Source organism: Sarcophilus harrisii, chromosome 4 (assembly GCF_902635505.1).
Source record: "Sarcophilus harrisii chromosome 4, mSarHar1.11, whole genome shotgun sequence".
NCBI classification, from domain to species: Eukaryota; Metazoa; Chordata; class Mammalia; order Dasyuromorphia; family Dasyuridae; genus Sarcophilus; species Sarcophilus harrisii.
In genome coordinates, this window is record NC_045429.1 from 7188978 (window position 1) to 7208076 (window position 19099).

General features: G+C 42.6%; 1 protein-coding gene across 1 annotated transcript in view; it reads left to right on the forward strand.

The window, feature by feature from the left end:
- The first annotated feature begins 1619 nt into the window (after positions 1–1619).
- The window catches only part of ANKRD13C (ankyrin repeat domain 13C), a 42323-nt gene continuing 24843 nt past the window's right edge, over positions 1620–19099 (forward strand). Inside the window, exons 1-3 of the mRNA XM_031968363.1 lie at positions 1620–1623; positions 1693–1844; positions 1897–2182. Coding sequence (XP_031824223.1) covers positions 1620–1623; positions 1693–1844; positions 1897–2182 — 442 coding nt within the window. The remainder of the gene's footprint in view (positions 1624–1692; positions 1845–1896; positions 2183–19099) is intronic.

Consider the following 19099-nt stretch of genomic DNA (forward strand, 5'->3'; position numbering starts at 1 on the left):
ATTGGGTGGAGCTTTGTGGGACATTCACGGTGCCCAGGTCAGCACTGTGTTCGGGTCCAGTGCCAGGGTCTGGCCTGCATCCTCCCACTGGCCTACCTGAAATCGAATTCAATCGGAGTCTAGACAGCACCTGGGGACATCATCCCTCCTCTTTGGGAATTTGGGACGCCCAGATAGTCAAGACTATTCACAAAAGATGAAACTGAGGCAGAGTGCCAGGCTGAAATCACACATGACTGAGGAGTCTGCCGGCAAGAGAACCCAGATCTCCCCTCCCCCGCTTTTAGAAGGTTAAGCCATTTCCGGTGCCGTACAACGAGAGGCTAAACTATGGCCACCAGCGGGAGCGCGAGGCTGGGGACAGACATTTTGCTGACCAGAGGGTCATCGGATGAGGGGTTGGGGGGTCCCGGTGCCAGGGTCCCCCCAGACCTTGCGCCATGCTGGCGCACTCGCGATTCCCGGGTTCTGAGCCAAGGGAGGCCGGGAGGCCCCCGGACCGCATCCCTCTTACAAACTAGGGGCGAGTCATCCTGACTGTGGGAGAATAGGCCGGAGAATCACCACGAAACCGCTCCCTGTGAGACCCTCACGCCGGGCTGCCACTGAGCAGGGTTTGGGGAAGGGGCCCCCACAAACCGCTTCCTCCCGGCTTTGACGGCGAAGCAGGGTCTTTGGCAGCTTGGTTGGGGGGGTCTAGCACTAGGAAGGGGAGGGGCTGGGAGCAGGGCGACGGGTGAAGATCCGATTAGTCACAGGAAAGCCACCCCAGTAGCCGCAGCCAGGCTCCGGGCGGGAGTTTGGGCGCGAACGGGGCAGGGGTGGGGACTGAGCCTGGGCTCTGCTCCCCGCTTGCCCCCAGGTAGGCGGAGCAGCTCACAGGCTCCCGATGCCCCGCCTCCTCGGTGCAGGCTCCTCCCCCGTGGCCGGCCTGGCACGTGGCCAGAAGGGACTGGATGGGAGTCTCTTTCACCCAGAAGGGACGAGCTGCCCGAGGCTGGGGTTGGGAGGGAGAAGAGGCTGCAGTCCCTGCCAAGGCCTCCGGCCCGGGGCGCGCAGCCGGGCTTCCTAGTGGTCCGTCCCGGGCCTCGGAGGCCTGACGTCACATTTTCCCGGTAGGATGAGGACGGCCGAAGCCACGCGTGGAGCCGTCGCATGACATCACTTCCTGCCAGTGACGTCACATTCCGAGCCACCAGCAGCCGCAGATGTAACACAGGCTCGGGGCCTCGCGAGTTGAAGTGGGCGGGAGACCCACGCTAGAGCAGACGGGCTCTCAGAACTCCGACAGCCGGCTCGAGGCCCCTGGGGCTGGTCCCCGGGGCGGGGCGTGGTGCGCTCGGCACGTGCCCGGAGCCCGCGGCGGCTACCGGCGCTTAGGCGAGGGCCTCAGAGTGGACATGGGGCGAGGCCAGGCGGGCGCGAGGCCGCGCGCGTCTCGCGGTGTTTCCTGACCGGGCCGGGCTGGTCCCGCTCCCCTCCCCGCCTCCGCCGAGCTCTCGCGAGAGCAGCGGGGCAGGGCAAGATGGCTGTGGGCCGCCGCGGCCTGTGAGCCCAGCGGCGGGAGACGAGGCTCGAGCTCCCCCCAGCGAGCCCAGGACGGGCTGCGGCGGCGGGACATGCGTGCGGGCCGGGGCCGGGGCCTCCGCGGGAGTGGATGCTGCGCGCCGCGGCCGCCCCGGCTGCTCTAAGCGCCCCCCGGAGCCCGCAGAGCCCGAGGCCGAGGCGGAGGCGGCGGCGGCGGCGGCGGCGGCGATGACAGGCGAGAAGATCCGCTCCCTGCGGAGGGACCCGAAGCCCTGCGGCAAGGAGGAGGGCGACCTGCTGGAGCCGGGCGACGACGAGGCGGCCGCCGCCCCCGGGCCCTTCACGGCGGCGCGCGGGGTCGGGCCCGGGGGCGGCGGGGGCAAGGGCGGCCGGCAGGGGCCCCGCGGCGGCGGCGGCGGCGGCGGCCACCCCCCGCACCCCGCCGCGCCGCAGCCCCGGCTGCCGCTTAAGTCGCCGCAGGCCCCGGCCGGCTCTGGCTGCTGCTCGACTTCCTCCGCCCTCCCGGGCGCCGCCGCTTCGGACCCCGGCCGGGGCCCCTCGCTCTACCCTGTGCACGAATGCGTGTTTAAGGGCGACGTAAGGAGGCTCTCTTCTCTGATCCGGACCCATCACATCGGCCAGAAGGACCTTCACGGTGAGCTGGGGCTCCCCCGCGCCCCCCCCCCCCCCCCCCCCCCCCCCCCCCCCCCCCCCCCCCCCCCCCCCCCCCCCCCCCCCCCCCCGCCCCCTGGCCGCGAGTCCTCCCATAAGCTCCCCTTCCCTGTCCCGGCTCCGGCGGCGAAGTTCCGCGCGGCCCGGCCCGCTTGGCGGCTCCCGAGCCTCGGGTTCGGTCTGGCTCCCTCGGGGCTCCCGCGCTCCAACGAGCCCGCCGGGGTCCCACAGACGCTGGGTCTGTAGGAACCGGACCCCGGGCCGCCCCGGGGGAGCTGGCTGTTGGCCTCCGTGGGTGCGGAAGCGAGAAGCCCGAGAGGTGGGACCGGGAGGGTCTTTGGGATGCTGCCGGAGTGTCCGCCGGGCGGCCCGGGGTGCCTCCGGGTCCGCGGGGGTTCCGCCTGGGCAGGCCGATGCCTTGGGAGCCCGAATTGCGTTTTCCTGCTTGAGATTGACCTCTGTACCAGCCGGCGCGTGAGAAAGCCCCGTTTGTGGGGACTGTGGGGGCTGGTGAAGGACGCCTCCTTCCCTGCTTGCCCCCTCCCCGGGGCCTCGCTGCGGTCCTGCCCCGGGAGGTCGATTTTCCAAGAAATAGGGGCCCGTGGGCCCCAATGTTGCGGGAGATTGCTGGTAGCGTTCATTGCCTCCAGAATGAGAGCCCCCGCTTCCTATGGAGTCGGATCTTTCACAAATTAGGCCAGCCAGGAAAATAGCTAAAAAGTTGTGGGTCCCCCTGGGGCAGGACTCTATGTAATGCCCTGGTTTTCACGCTCCTGTTCTTGAATTCCTACATTTGTAACGTCTGAAGCTTTTCAGTTCCATTCGGACTTGGCTGTCCTTTCTCCTAAATTGTAGCAAAAAGTTCCTTGAAATCACACCTTGTTTTTCTTCTGATCGACTGTTTGATTTCCTCCTCCTTGTGGATTGTTATGATAATAAGCTTAGTGTTGATTGTTAGGGATGTTGATTACAGATCTGGCTGACTCTCGGGAGTGGTTTTGAGTGAAAGTTGGATTCTGTCCCTAGGTTATCGGTCTGGGATTCCGAACTTTTCCCGCCCCTGTAGATAGGGACCAGCATTACCCGACATTGGATCTTTTTGAGTGCTCTGGGCCCATTTCAGGCAAGGATCCATGCTTGCTTCAGCAGGGGCCCTCCAGGGAGGGCAGATTCCCAGCACCTGGGGACCTGCAAGGGCTGGGGCAGGAGCTACTTTGGCCAAAACGTTTATCACCTTTTGACCAACTTGATGGCAAATCATTAGAAGCGAAGGGAGAAGGATCCTTGGGCAGAGCTGAAAACACCCAACCTTCGTAGTTTTCTACAAGCTGTCACAGTTGGTACCATCTAACAGCCCCCCCTCCCCCTTCCCCAGGTGTCCAGGACCACTCATCCCCAGGATGCAAGGAGGCTTTGCACTTAGTGGATGGCTACACATTTTTGTTGAAGTTATTTCATTCCCAGAGTAGGCAGCATGAAAATAACTTCTAAAATTGAGACTAGATTTGACTAGCGGGAAGAGGGGATTAGGTAAGAATATGACTTACAGAGTAATATCATTGGAACTGATTTTATTATCCACAGAATCACTAGGATCAAAGGATTACAGACATTTGTCTATAGTTTTGTTGAACTAGAGATTGTTAGAATTTGGTCTTCCATTTCACCTATTTTCCTTAATTTGTCCTTTTGGGTATTTATAACAAATATTTTTGTTTGCATTGCATCTGAAGTATTTCCATTTCACTGTTACCAATGAGTCATGTAGCTAGTAAATCACTTAGAGGTTTTAATGGTATTACCTTCTCTTCTCATTGGTAACCTACTACCTTGTAGGGGAAAAAAAACACCCCACCATTTCTGTTGATAGTTTTTTTTCTCTTGTGCAGAAAGTTACAGATGGAGAACACTTTTTTTAATTGTCTGGATAACTTATCTAAATTTTAAGGATATCCTTTTAAGAATGAAAATAAATGTTTAAAAAATGCAAGGCATTGTTCTAAGTTTTAAGAGAGGCAGGAAGATAAATAATAGATGCCTCTTGCCCTCAAGTATTTATTTACCTAGTGAGCTCTAGGAATTAATGAGCTATGTACATTACTGAGTCTATGTCCGTCCCAATGCAGATCACCATTCTTCATACCGGGCCCGGTTTCATACTGGTTCCTGTTCTCCTGAACATTTTGCCACATGGCATTCCCCTCAGTGTGACGAAGGCCTTCCTTGCTTTGGGGCCACCTGACTTTGCCTTTTGGTCAGGCTGTCTTTTCCCATCATAAGGTTCCACGATGATGCCCTTTCTTGTTCTTTTGGGGCCTTTTTGGTTGTTTGGCAGCTCGCTCACTCACTTCTGCCAGGTGCCTCTCATTTTCAGTTCTTCGGAAACAGTTTTCTACTGCATAGTAAAAGCAAGGAGGTCTTTGTATTGCAAAGTTGCACAGGTGTTTACTTTCATGGGGTGTTTAGGGTAGGTAAGAAGAACTTTGAAATTTTCTGAAAGCTGCCTGGCCCTGTCTTCCAGATCAGCTCATCTCTGTTGTCCGACCTGGCATGGAGGGCATCCCTTCAAATTAATGTGGGAAGCTGGGTGTTGTCAATAAGTCAAGTTCATTTCTTCCCCATCCAGTTTCTAGGAGGTTCTGCAGTGTTCTGTGGCTTCATGTAATTAGTCTGATGTCCTGTGCAAACAAGATCTGTAAGATTTAGTGAGTCTTGCCAGGTGTATAAGTCTTAGTTTCAAGGGACTTCTCTTCCATTCCGTATAGGAATCTGTTTTGTGGTGGTTTTAACAAGCAGCCATTCTTTCTTTTATAGCTACAGAGCCATAGTAGACATTTAATAAATGCTAATTGCCTGACTTGGGAGCTCACTGATTTTTAAAGCAGTCTCTGTAATAGGTGGATAGTTTTAAATATTCTTGCTTATATAATAGGGAGCTAAATTTTACTTCCTTCTCCATTCTTTCTAATTCTGCTCTGCACATCTGCTGCATGGAGAGTGTATTGTCCTCTCAAGTATCATGGGCTTCCTTCAGCCTACTCTTTAACAAGATAGATGTACTCAGTTCCCTCAACTGTTCCTTATATGACATGATATGATTTTGACACCCCTCACCATCTTGTTTGTTATTGAACCACTTTTAAGTATGTTTGGATACAGTATTAACATGACTAATCCTGAATAATATGTTGTTTTTGATCTTGTTTGGAATACTTAACTTCATGTATTCATGGATTCTGTAATCATTTTTTTTTTTAAGTTAAAAAGAAATTGTAGATAACTGAAAATTTCATTTTTAACTGATTTTTTTTTTGGGTGGGTTACACATCAATATGGCTTTCCTGTTATCTTCTTCCCACAGTTTTTCCTAAAAAGTTAAGCAAAATTGTCCAATATGTGATTGCTACATGTAACTTTCAGTTTTTGTACTTATCATTTTTTATATAATATGTTTATTATATATAAATACAGATACATGTATCTGTATTTATATAATATGTATACATACATATATATTATGTATATTATATATAATAATATATGTGCTTAGTTTAGTAATTTAGGACCAACACTGTCAATTGTACTCTTGAGTTTTATCACTTTTAGTGTTGTATTCATTTTCATTTTCCTAAGTCATTGTGTTTATTGATCTTTGAGGTTTGTTTTCCCTGTCATTTTGTATGTTTTCTCATGACTGATAGAATTCTTCATATTTGTTATTTCCTACAATGCAGTAGTTTTTCATTATAACTCATATAGATTTAGCTTTTCTGCAATCATTGGATGTATCTATTTCCCTAAATTTTGCCAATACAAATAATGCTACCATGAATTTAGGGTTACATTTTCTTATTTTTATTTTTTTAACATAAACTTTCAAATCAGGTCTCTGTTCTGTTTTTATGTGATTGTATTTAATACTTTATATTAATCCCTTTTAAGTTTTTTCCTCTTGGCTCATCTAAAATTTTCCCTTACTAATTAACAGACTCTTCTCTGGTTCTACCCTCCACATCCTACTTATTCTGAATTGTATGCCTTATTCCCATTCCCTCATCTCAGTTACTCATCCCTTCTATGTATGGCCTAAGGAAGGTCTGTTCCATAGATGAGAAGCCTGCTTTCATCTTAAATCTATTTCTCACACTGGGTTTTCACTGAGAGCTGACTTCCTCCCCATGACCCAGCCTCCCCAACCTTCACAGCACTGGCTACGTTTTGACTTATTGGTCAAGCTGGGGGCGATGAAATACTCTATTCTTCATTCCCTCTTGCAGTTAGTTCTCTCCCTATAATGGTCACTTAGGACCTCTTCTCCTTTGGGTTCCTGTGAATCACCCTGCTCACTATTGTCTGTGGACACTTCCTTCCTTAATGAGTTCAGTCCCTAGATCTCGGATCTTCCCTTCACAGCAGGGGGCTTCAGCAGAGCTAGACAAACAGACATGTTCTCTGAGACACTCCAGTTCCTCAGCCCATTTCCCATGGCCCACTGCTCCTTGCTCTGCCATAGTCACACGCAGAACGTGCCATAATTTTGGCCCTTCCATGCCTGCAGAGCCTGAAATCCCCCTTCTGATCACTTGGATTGCCATTCTGCTCTTTTCTGATGGCTCTGGTGCCTTCATCCACTTCAGTCCAATTTACCTGTATCTCGTGGTATTACCTCAAACCAGGACAAGGCCTTGTGATGCTGGACGCCCTGCTGTGTCCTGTGACCTTCAGTCCCTCCACCCTGCAGGTCTGCACTAGCCACCCTCTTGTCCTTTCATCATTTCGTCACTCTTAGTGAACTAATTTGACTTTATATTTTACATTTCCATATTAGTCATTTTTTGGAAAAAAGAATGGAGCAAAACAAGGAAGGCAAAGAGAAGGAAAAATAGTATGCTTCAGTCAGTATTCAGACAGCATCAGTTCTTTCTCTGGAGGCAAATAGCATTTTTATCACAAGTCTTTTGGGATTGTCTTGCATCATTTTTTTCCCTGAGAATAGGTACATTATCTTCATATATAATTCTTCATCATATAATATTGCCTTTACTGTGTACAGTGTTCTTCTACTTCTGTTCACATCCTTTTGTATCTGTTTTTGTAAGTTTCTCCAAGTTTTGCTGAAGCCATCCTGCGTGTCATTTTTTATGGTCCGATAATATTCCATCATGATTATGTATCACAAGTTCTTCAGCCATTCCCCAATTGATGGACATCTCAATTTCCAATTCTTAAATGTAAAATGTTATATTTTCAGTTACAAAAGCATTGAATAGAATATGGCCAATAACAAAATCTATATTATGCTGCTAATGAGTTCTTGGGCAACTAGATGGCTCAATGGATAGAGCCCAGGGCCCAGAGTCAGGAAAATATGAGTTCAAATTCTGGCCTCAAACATTTTCTGGCTGTGTGACTCATCCTGGACAAGTCATTGAATCCTGTGTGCCTCAGTTTCCCCTTCTGTAAAATAAGTCGGAGAGAGAAATGGCCAACCACTGCAGGAGTTCTGCCAAGAAAATTCCTACTGGGGTCAGGAAGAGTCAGTCAGGACTGAAATGACTGAGAAACAATGAGCTCTCCCATCCATTTTGTGGTAGGAGAAACAGAAGCTATCAGGTGTGATCACCAGCAAATCGTGTACCTTGAAATGACCCCCACCAGACCCCTGAGTAGCTCCCTTCCATCACGGTGTGAGGGTCCAGAGAGGGCAGGCGCGTGCTCGCTCACATAGCTGTCTGCAGATGTTTAGTACATGGATAAGCTCGGGTGTCTTGGGACTTGGGGGTAGGGAAGTCTGGAGGAAAAACAGGTTTTGTGGGATTTTGGACATGTTGTAGTTAGAATTTATGTGAGTAGGATATCCTGGGGGAACTCAGGGGATTTCAAAGGTACCTTGAAATCAGGCTATTTCCCTTTCCCGCTTCATTTTTTCACACAGATAAATGGGGACCAAAAGGCCAATTATCACAACTCGGCCCCTGGCTCCCATGCGCATTTTGTCCCTGATGCTCCCTTTTTTCCACCAGACTTACTAGTGGGGAGCTGGAGCGGAGGGGAGGGACTCAACCTGGAAAGTGGGATTCTTCTGGGGAAGGGGCACTGGTATGAGCTCTGTCTTGTCTTCAGACGCTGGCCAGCTTCACAACTCTGCTCCCCACTCCCAAACTGCCCATGTTTCCCTGGTCCCCAGATCCTTCCTTCTCCTTTTTGGCTCTTGTCCTGGGTCAGTGTCCTTCTCTTTCATCCGCCATCGTTTCCCATGTGCTCCACCTTCTCCTTTTGCTCCCTGCCACCGTGGGGCAGCTGGCGATCTCTGCCCTCCTCCTCAGGCCCTTCACTAGTTAAGCTTTCAGACCAGCCCTGTCTGGGCCAAGCTCTGGGGGCCTGCTCCTGTGCCCTTGGGCCGGCCTCCTTGCCGTTTCTGTGTCCCAGTGCTTGTCTTTGATGCGAGTGCAGAGACAGATGAGGTCTGAGTGGGCCGGGAGTGTGGGCAAATAGGGAGAAGAGGCGGCGGGACGAGGAGGGGGAATGGGGTTAGAAATTGGGACTTTTAGTAAGTGATCCTGGCTCCCCCTCCTTGTGTCCATCAAGCTCGGGCTGGCGGGGCGCGGCAGGAGGGCAGAGGGAATTGTGCTGGAGTCTCGGAAGAAGGAGCCAGCTGACGCTTGGGCCACTGCTACTTGTTGCCCGAGTCCGGTTTCCCTGGTTTTCTTGGGCCGCCATATTTTCCAGAAACCACTGGACCCAGAATATTCAGGAGGCCCCGAATGGGTCAAGGACAAAGGCCCGCCTCTTCTTCCCCCCCAGGTGCCACAATTTGTTTTTGCTTCCTGAACCGGAAGCCAGCGGTGTCCTTGGCAGGCTAGGCGGGTGGGAGCCCTAGGCCTCCTTCCCTCTTCTTAGTCTGGTGATTCCCAGAGAAAAGGAGGCGGCTCCTCCCGCCCTTCCCCAACCCTCCCCTGGTCCCCATGTCAGACACTGCAGGCTTTGGAAGGGGAGCTCTCGGCTCACTGGCCATCTCCCTGCGAGTTCCTTGCTCTTGTGATAAATCTGGGAAGCCCTGATTTCCTGTTGACATTCCACTGCAGAGCTTGCAAAACAAACTTCCTAAGTGGGGGGAGCGGGAAGGGGGTTCGGCAGGACAATGGGGCTTAGCTAGGTCTCGGGGTCAACTCTCGAGGCTTCTTGTCTCCATTAATAACTTCTGGCGTTTCTTCCTTCATCCTTTGGGATGTTTTGCCGAGGCCAGAAGGTTGTTTTTGGCTACCATATTTGCCACCTTGAAAGGAGATTGTGTAAATTGACTGAGAAACATTTTGGGGCTCTTAATGCCTCTGTGGGGACAGGTTTTCATAAATTAAATTTCAAAAATGGTGCAAGTTATAGTCATTTCTGTCTATTTCTGATTTTTTAAGGGAAATTGAAAGGGAAAGTCAGCATTTTAGGTTTTGTTGGAGCTATTACAGCCAACTCATTTTTTCTCCATTTTTCTCCTTTATTCTAATTTTGTGTTTAGTTTGACCTTTCACTCTATATAAGTAATACTCTGCCCTCATGGTATTTCTGAAATAGCTTCTCGTAGGATGATTTAATCAGCATTGTTTGGTAGTTTTTTATAGGTATGTAGGGTTAATTTTTTAGTTGGCAAAGCATTTCTTTCTCTTCCTTCTCCCTGCCCAAATGATTGCATATTCTAAATTATGTGTCTTTTGAATTAAAACTTTGTTTCAGCAGATAAATATTAAGGAAGGATTGCTAAAAAAAAAAAAAAAAAAAATCTAATTTTTGGAATCCATATTTCATGATTATTTAATTTACTTTATGCAAACAAATGAAGACTTGGGGATAGTATTCATGTAACAACTTTTTCTTTTTTTTTTGGCATTTAATTAATTTCTTTTTTTAAATTATTATAACTTTATTGACAAAACATGTGCATGGGTAATTTTTCAACATTGACCCTTGGAAAAACTTCTGTTCCAACTTTTCCCTTTCTTCCCTCCACCCCCTCCCCTAGACGGCAGGTAGTCCCATACATGTTAAATATGTTAAAATATATGTTAAATACAGTATGTGTATACATATTTATACTGTTATCTTGTTGCACAAGGAAAATCGGATTTATAAAGAAGGTAAAAATAACCTGGGAAGAAAAACAAAAATGCAAGCAAACAATAACAGAAAGTAATTCAACTTTTTCTAATAAAACCTAGGGAGTTGCTTTCTGGAGACACTAGTCGGTATTGGGCACATTTTCATCTGGCCTTTGGGATTCCAAGGCCAGCTCTTTGTCCAAGCTCCCAGAGCTGCTAGTGATAGAAATATGAAAAGTAATGTCCCCCTGGTTCACTGCTGAGATTGTGGTTGCTCAGCTTTGTGTAGTACTTCAGTTCTAACGCAGATTTTCTTCATAACACCGGAAATAGGCAGGACCAGCTTTTTTCAGATGAGAGTGTAGTGATTTAGGTATTGGTTTGCACAGGAACTGCCAGAAGTGGAATTTGAACCCAGAACTCTTGACTCTAAATCTAGTACTAATTTCATTGTTGTTGTTCCTTTGTTCCCATTTGGGGTTTTCTTGGCAAAGATATTGTAGGGATTGGCCATTTTCTTTTCTGGCTCATTTTCGAGATGAGGAACTGAGGCAGATGGGGGAAGTCTGGCTGGGATCCCCTAGCTAGAAGGCCCCTGATACCAGATTTGAGCTGGGGTCCTCCTGACTCCATGTCTTTGGAGCACTTGGCAGCCTCTGCCAGACACTGAGGCCCAGTGACACTGGCCTCCTGGAGCTTCCTTTTCAGGCCTTCCTGACCCCCGCTCCAGGCCCCATGTCATTGTGCACCATTCTGCTACACTTAAAAAGCAGCAGTAATGGTTAGAGTGTTGGAAATGAACTTTTGAGGGCCTTAATAGAATTTATGAAAGCGATACCTTTTTAAAGCAATTTATTTAGAATTAGGGATAGTTATTTATAGCAAATTTTATTAGAGCCTTTGATAATTTTAAAGGGTAATTGAAAATTTCCATCTGAGTGACTTTGGGTTTGATAAAGCGAAAAAATTGTCCAAAACCATTTGAGTTTGTGTCATTCTTGGGGGGTGGGTGGGGGGAGAAGAGACCTGGCAGAGTAAGTGAAGCTAGAGGCTTGGAACCCACAGGAGCTGCATTCAGATTCTGACTAAGCTCTGCTTGCAATGAGATACTTGGATGAATGTCTCCTGGATTAAATTTTTCTTTTTATTATAATAACTTTTTATTGACAGAACCCATGCCAGAGTAATTTTTTTACAACATTATTCCTTGCACTCACTTCTGTTCCAATTTTTCCCTCCCCTAGATGACAAGCAGTCCTATATATGTTGAATATGTCGTAGTATATCCTAGATACAATGTATATGTGCAGATCCAAACAGTGTTCTTGTTGCACAGGGAGAATTGGATTCAGAAGGTAAAAATAACCCGGGAAAAAAAACAAAAATGCAAACAGTTTACATTCATTTCCCAGTGTTCTTTCTTTGGGTGTAGCTCCTTCTGTCCATCATTGATCAGTTGAATCTGAATTAGGGCTCTTTGTCAAAGAAATCCACTTTCATCAGATTACATCTTCATACAGTATCTTTGTTGACGTATATAATGATCTCTTGGTTCTGCTCATTTCACTTAGCATCAGTTCATGTAAGTCTCTTCAAGCCTCTCTGTATTCATCCTGCTGGTCATTTCTTACAGAACAATAATATTCCATAACATTCATATGCCTCGGCCTGCAAGGCAGAGTGTGTGGACCCTGGAAGAAAAGAGATAAGGGCAAGAGAGAGGGGACATGCAAAATGGAGGCAAGACAAATCATTCTGATCAAGCCTCATTTTAATGGGTGCAATAGTACAGATATATATAGCAGTAGGAAAGAAGGCAGGGTTGTTCAAACACAGTAGAGGGTGGGGGTCCTAGACAAAGGGTTGGTATCCCGCCCAAGGGATGAGCTGCTCAGAAGTTTCTGGTGGCAGGAAGCTCTATGATGTGATTAGGGGATGCCTAGATATCTGCCTATTCAAAGTTAGGCTGTGATTAGGAGATTCCTATTCAGGAAGTCTTTGGTATAATGTGATTAGGAGATTCAACCTATTCAAGGTTGGCCTTATGTGGCTGTAGATTAGTGCCGGCTCCCCACATTCATACACCACAATTTACCCAACCATTCTCCAATTGATGGGCATCCATTCATTTTCCAGTTTCTAGCCACTACAAACAGGGCTGCCACAAACATTTTGGCACATACAGGTCCCTTTCCCTTCTTTAGTATCTCCTTGGGGTATAAGCCCAGTAGAAACACTGCTGGATCAAAAGGTATGCACAGTTTGATAACTTTTGGGGCATAATTCCAGATTGTTCTCCAAAATGGTTGGATTCATTCACAACTCCACCAACAATGTATCAGTGTCCCAGTTTTCCCGCATCCCCTCCAACAATCATCATTATTTTTTCCTGTCATCTTAGCCAATCTGGCAGGGGTGTAGTGGTATCTCAGAGTTGTCTTAATTTGCATTTCTCTGATTAATGATTTGGAACACTCTTTCATATGAGTGGTAATAGTTTCAATTTCATCATCTGAAAATTGTCTGTTCGTATCCTTTGACCATTTGTCAATTGGAGAAGGCTTGGTTTCTTATAAATTAGAATCAGTTCTCTATATATTTTGGAAATGAGGCCTTTTTCAGAACCTTTAACTGTGAAGATGTTTTCCCAGTTTGTTGCTTCCCTTCTAATCTTGTTTGCATTAGTTTTGTTTGTACAGAAGCTTTTTAATTTGATGTAATCAAAATTTTCTATTTTGTGATCAATAATGGTCTCTAGTTCATCTTTAGTCACAAATTTCTTCCTCCTCTACAAGTCTGAGAGATAAACTATCCTATGTTCCTCCAATTTATTTATAATCTTGTTCTTTATGTCTAAATCATGGACCCATTTTGATCTTATCTTGGTATATGGTGTTAAGTGTGGGTCCATGCCTAATTTCTGCCATACTAATTTCCAGTTATCCCAGCAGTTTTTGTCAAATAATGAATTCTTATCCCAAAAGTTAGGATCTTTGGGTTTGTCAAACACTAGATTGCTATAGTTGACTATTCTGTCTTGTGAACCTAACCTGTTCCACTGATCAACTAATCTATTTCTTAGCCAATACCAAATGGTTTTGGTGACTGCTGCTTTATAATATAGTTTTAGATCAGGTACAGCTAGGCCACCTTCATTTGATTTTTTTTTCATTAATTCTTTTGAGATTCTTGACCTTTTATTATTCCATATGAATTTTGTTGTTATTTTTTCTAGATCATTAAAATATTTTCTTGGAAGTCTGATTGGTATAGCACTAAATAAATAGATTAGTTTAGGGAGTATTGTCATCTTTATTATATTCGCTCGACCTATCCAGGAGCACTTAATATTTTTCCAATTGTTTAAGTCTGACTTTATTTATGTGGCAAGTTTTTTGTAATTTTGCTCATATAGTTCCTGACTTTCCTTTGGTAGATAGATTCCCAAATATTTTATGCTGTCGACAGTTATTCTGAATGGAATTACTCTTTGTATCTCTTGCTGTTGGATTTTGTTGGTGATGTATAAAAATGCTGAGGATTTATGGGGATTTATTTTATAACCTGCAACTTTGCTAAAGTTATGGATTATTTCTAATAGCTTTTTAGTAGAATCTCTGGGGTTCTCTAAGTATACCATCATATCATCTGCAAAGAGTGGTAGTTCGGTTTCCTCATTGCCTATTCTGATTCCTTTAATCTCTTTCTCGACTCTTATTGCCAAGGCTAGTGTTTCCAATACAATATTGAATAACAATGGTGATAGTGGGCAACCTTGCTTCACTCCAGATCTTACTGGGAAAGGTTCCAGTTTTTTCCCATTGCATATGATGCTTACTGATGGTTTTAAATATATGGATTAAACTTGAGTTACCCTGTCTCCTCATCTAGAAAATTGTGTTTCTCTCACAAGGTCATTTGTAGAATCAAGGAAAACAAGAAATAAGATTAAATGAAGGTAGGTATCCTGCCTCAAAAATAAACAAACAAATAAATAAACAAATAAATGCCACCACAACTGTAGATTAGACTAATAATCTTGATTTTGATTTATAGAAAAATTCTAGAAGGCAGCATTAAAGCGATGTTTGGCTAAAATCTAGGAAATAAAAAAAAAAACTAATTATAAAATACAGATCATTTTCTTTTTTTTTTTTTTTTTTTTTTGTCTGAATTAATAAATTAGCAAATAAAGAGAATGCTGTATTTGGCTCAGATTTTGTCAAAACTTGCTAAAGTGCCTCTATTTTGGTTGAGGAAAATGGTAGAAAGATAGTGATGAGACTACAATCAGATGGATTCTTTGTGATTTGGATGGACAGATTCCAAGAATAGTTTAGTTATTAATGGTTCTTTGTTACCACTGAAGGTCTTCTGTGGGAAACTCCAGGGACATGGTTAGATAGCAGTTTTCTAAGAGATCTGGGGATTTTATGGACTTTAGGTGCTCAGTGGGTGTCAGGCAGCAGCTAAAAAAAGTGAATACACTCTGACTACAATAAGTGTTCCATAGTCCCTGGGAATAGGGAGTGGGCAGTTTAATTGTAAACTGACCACTAGTCTGACTTCATATATATATGTTTTGAGAGCCATTGCTGTTTTTGGGAAAAGAAAGGTTATCAAGTATTTATTTTAATTAATTTGTTTTTAAATTTCATTAAAAAAAATTTGAGTTGCAAATTTTCTCTGCCACCTCCTAATCTCTCCTATTCCCCGAGAAGGCAAACAATATGATCAATTAAACATATGAAATCATGAAAAACATTTCCATGTTAAACATGTTAAAAAACAAAACAATCCCCCCCCCACCCAACCCCAGAATTTAACGCCACCAAAAACAAGAAACATAAAAAGTATGTTTCAAATCTTCTCTCAGGCCTTATGTTTTCTTTTTGTAAGTAGATAGCATTTTTCATCAAGGGACCTTTGGAATTGTCTTGAATCATCCTATTGCTCAGAGTAGTTAAATATTCCACATTATATGATTACAATTTTGCTGTTACTGAATACAGTGCTTTTCTGATTCTGTCCAATTCATTTTGCATCAATTCATAAAAGGTTTCCTAGGTTTTTCTTTTAAGCAATTTTTTCATTGATTATCTTGATAATGACCTTTTGTTCTTCCAAATGAATTTTTTAAAAAAATTAATAATAGCTTTTTATTTTCAAAATATATGCAAAGATAATTTTCAGCATTCACCCTTGCAAAATCTTGTCATCCAAATTTGTCTTCCTACTTTCACCCCTCCCTTCCCCAAGACAGCAAATAATCCAATATATGTTAAACAATTTGCTTTAGTTAAAAAAAAAAAAAGTTCTCAATACTCTGTCTTAAAACATTGCCTCAACATTCCTTGCAAAATTTGGGAGCTATTCTCTTGAGAAGCTAGGACAACCTGTCATACCAGATGAAATTAAAAAATTTTTTTTTTCTAGTTCTATGAAATAATTCTTTGGTAGTTAAATACGATGCTTAAATTTAGGTAGAATTCTTTTTATTTAGTTGACCTGATTTACCCATGAACAGTTAGTTAATAACTCCAATTACTAAAATCTGTATTTGTGGGGAAAGTGTCTTGTAATTTGTTCATTATAATCCCTGGGTTTGTCTTGACAGATATATTTTCAAGTATTTTTATGATATCTGCAGTTATTTTAAATGGAATTTCTTTTTTTACCTCTTTCTGCTGGGTTTTATGGGTAATAAAAATCCTAATGATTTATGTGATCTGTTTTGTACCCTACAACATTGTTCAAATGCTTATTGATGCAACTAGTTTTTTAGTTGATTCTTTAGGGTTTTCTAAGTATATACTATCTTATCATTTTCAAAATTTAGCTTTTTCATTGCGTATTCTAATTCTTTGTTACTTCTTGACTAGTGGTAGTGGACAGACTTGCTTCACAACTCTGATCTTAATGGGAAGGTTTCTCATTTATCCTAATATTATAGAAGATCCTTGCTTTTGATTTTAGATAGAAACTATTTAACATTTTAAGAAAGGCTCCATTTATTCCTTTGCTTTTTTGTCTTTTTTATAGGAATGAGTTTTATTCCTATTGTGTTTTGTGATGAGGTTTTTTTCTGCATCTACTAATGGATGATTTTTGTTATTTTTGTTATTGATATGGCCAGTTATACTGAGGGTTTTCCTAAAATCGAATTCTTGATATAAATTCCATCTGATCATAGTATATGATCCTTGTAACATTTTGCTGCAATCTTCTTGCTAATATTATATTTAAAATTTCTTCATCAGTATTCATTAGTGAAAGTGTCTATAATTTTCTTTCTTTGAATTTGCTTTCTCTGGTTTAGGTATCAAAACCATATGTGTTCTACAAAAGCAATTGGGTAAAACACTTCCTTTTACTTATTTTTGAAAATTGTTTATATAGCATTGGGATTAATTGTTCATTAAATGTTTGGCAGAATTCACTTGTAAATCTGTTTTGTTTGGGAGATTTTTTTTTAGGAAACTCATTTGTGGTTTGCTCAATTTCTTTTTCCAAGATAGAGTTATTTAAGTGTTCAATTTCCTGTTCAGCTAATCTGGGCAATTTATATTTTTGTAAATATTCATTTCACTTAGATTGTCAGTTTTATTAGTGAATAATTCGGTAAAACAACTCCTAATATGTATTTTAATTTCATATTTATTGCAAATACATTCACCCTTTTCATCTTCGATACTATTAAATTATCTGTTTTATTTACTTTTTTCCTTTCATTGAAACCAACTTATAGATTTATTATTCAATTTTTTAAAAAAAACTTTCACTTTTAATAATCTCACCTTTAATTTCAGGTGTTTAATATGAGATTTAAAATTTGTCCTTTTCAGTTCATTGATTTACTTTTTTTTTTTAATTAATGTATGTGAAATTATTAATGCATGTCAAAATATTTCTCGAAGGACTGCTTTGACTGCATCTCACAATTTTGGTATATTGTCTTATGTTGTCGTATTCTTTAATGCAATTATGGATTGTCCTATGAATTTTTTTTTTGCCTACTCTTTAGATTAGTTTTCTATTACTTTTTAAAAATATATTTTTATTGTTTAAATATTCCCCAATTAGATTAAAAAATTAATATTCATTTTAAAAAGATTTAGTTTTAAATTCTACCTCCTAGTCCTTCCTCACTCCTTGAGAAAGTAAGCAACCTATAAAGTCATGCAAAATGTATTACCATATTTAACATGTCTTAATTAATTTTTAATCCCTGTTTCTATGGCCCTTTAGTGAATGTAATTTTTGTCATATTATGCCTTAAAAAGGAGTGCATTTGATATCTGCTTTTTTCTGTTTGTGAGGTTTTTATGATAGATATAGATATAGATATAGATATAGTGAAGATGCTATGTACAACTGAGAAAAGGGCATATTCCTTTCTATTCCCAATTTTTTTTTCCTCTAGAAGTCTCATATAACTTTTCTAAAAAATCTATTCATTTCCTTAATTTGTTTTTTAAAATTTATTTTATGCTTAGATTTATTTAGCACCAAGAAGGGTAAATTGAGGTCCCACTAGTTTGACTATTTTCTCCTGTAACTAATTTTTTCCCTTAAGAATTTGGATGCTATGCCATTTGATTTGTGTCTTTAGTATTGATGTTGCCTTTTAGGAAGATATAATTTCCCTGCTTATCTCTTTTAATTAGGTTTATTTTTGCTTTTGCTTTGTCTAAAATCACAATTGCTATCCTTTTTTTTTTTTAACTTCTGTTGAAGCAGAATAGATTCTGCTCCAGCTTTTTATTTTAACGTGTGTGTGTGTGTGTGTGTGTGTGTGTGTGTGAGTTTCAAGTGTATTTTTTGTAAACAGCATATTTTTTAGATTTTGGTTTCTAATCTCTTCTACTGTCCATTTCTTTTTTATGAATGAATTCATCCCATTCCCATTTATAGTTATGATTTCTATGTGCATATTTCTCTAACCTGTTTTCTTCTGTTTTTTTTTCCCCCCTCACTTTTTTTATCTTGCATCTTCTCTAAAGTCTGTTTTGTTTCTGACCACTGCCTTCCTTCATTCCAGCCCCTTTGTTAATCTCTTTCCCTTTATTGCTTATCTCCTTCTCCTCCTCCTACTTCCCCATTGAGTAAGACAGATTTCTATATTCAATTGACTATATATTCTTCCCTCTTTAAACCAATTCAAATGGAGTAGAACATGTTAGAATTTAGGGTTAGTATTGTCCTCCCTCCTCCTCCTCAATCTCCTTTTACTTGTAAAAGCCCTTCCTTGTATGCCTTTTTTATGTGAGATTATTTCCCCTGTTCTTACTCTTTCTTGGTCTTTGACTTTTTTTTTTTTTTTAATGTTTACTTTTTTGTGCTTCACTTGAGTCTTGTGTTTATAGATTTTCTTTTCATCGCTGGTCTTTTCATTAGGAATGCTTAAAAGTCCTTTTTTTCTCCTGAAAAATTATATTAAGTTTTGTGGGATCACTAAATTTTTTTTTAAAGTACAATATATGCATAGATATTTATACAATTATTGTTGAGGTCAGGAACCAAATGGTGAGGTGTAGAACACATGTTGAAGTCTACATTTGGGGTGCCTAAATGAAATTAGGGTTTAGTTAAGTCTAGTGGTGGGTTTGGGGTACAGGGAGTCAAACAGAGTTCCCCTGCAACCCCCTTAGATTCGGCGCAAGGATACGGCAGTATATGAGGTCTAATAGCGGCGCAGATTCCCAATAAAAGCATTTATTGGCCCAGAGAGCTAGATTAATAAAAGAGGTTTATTACTGAGTTTAGAAGTAGGAGATAGGTGAAGGTAGAGATAAGGAGGGCACTGCACA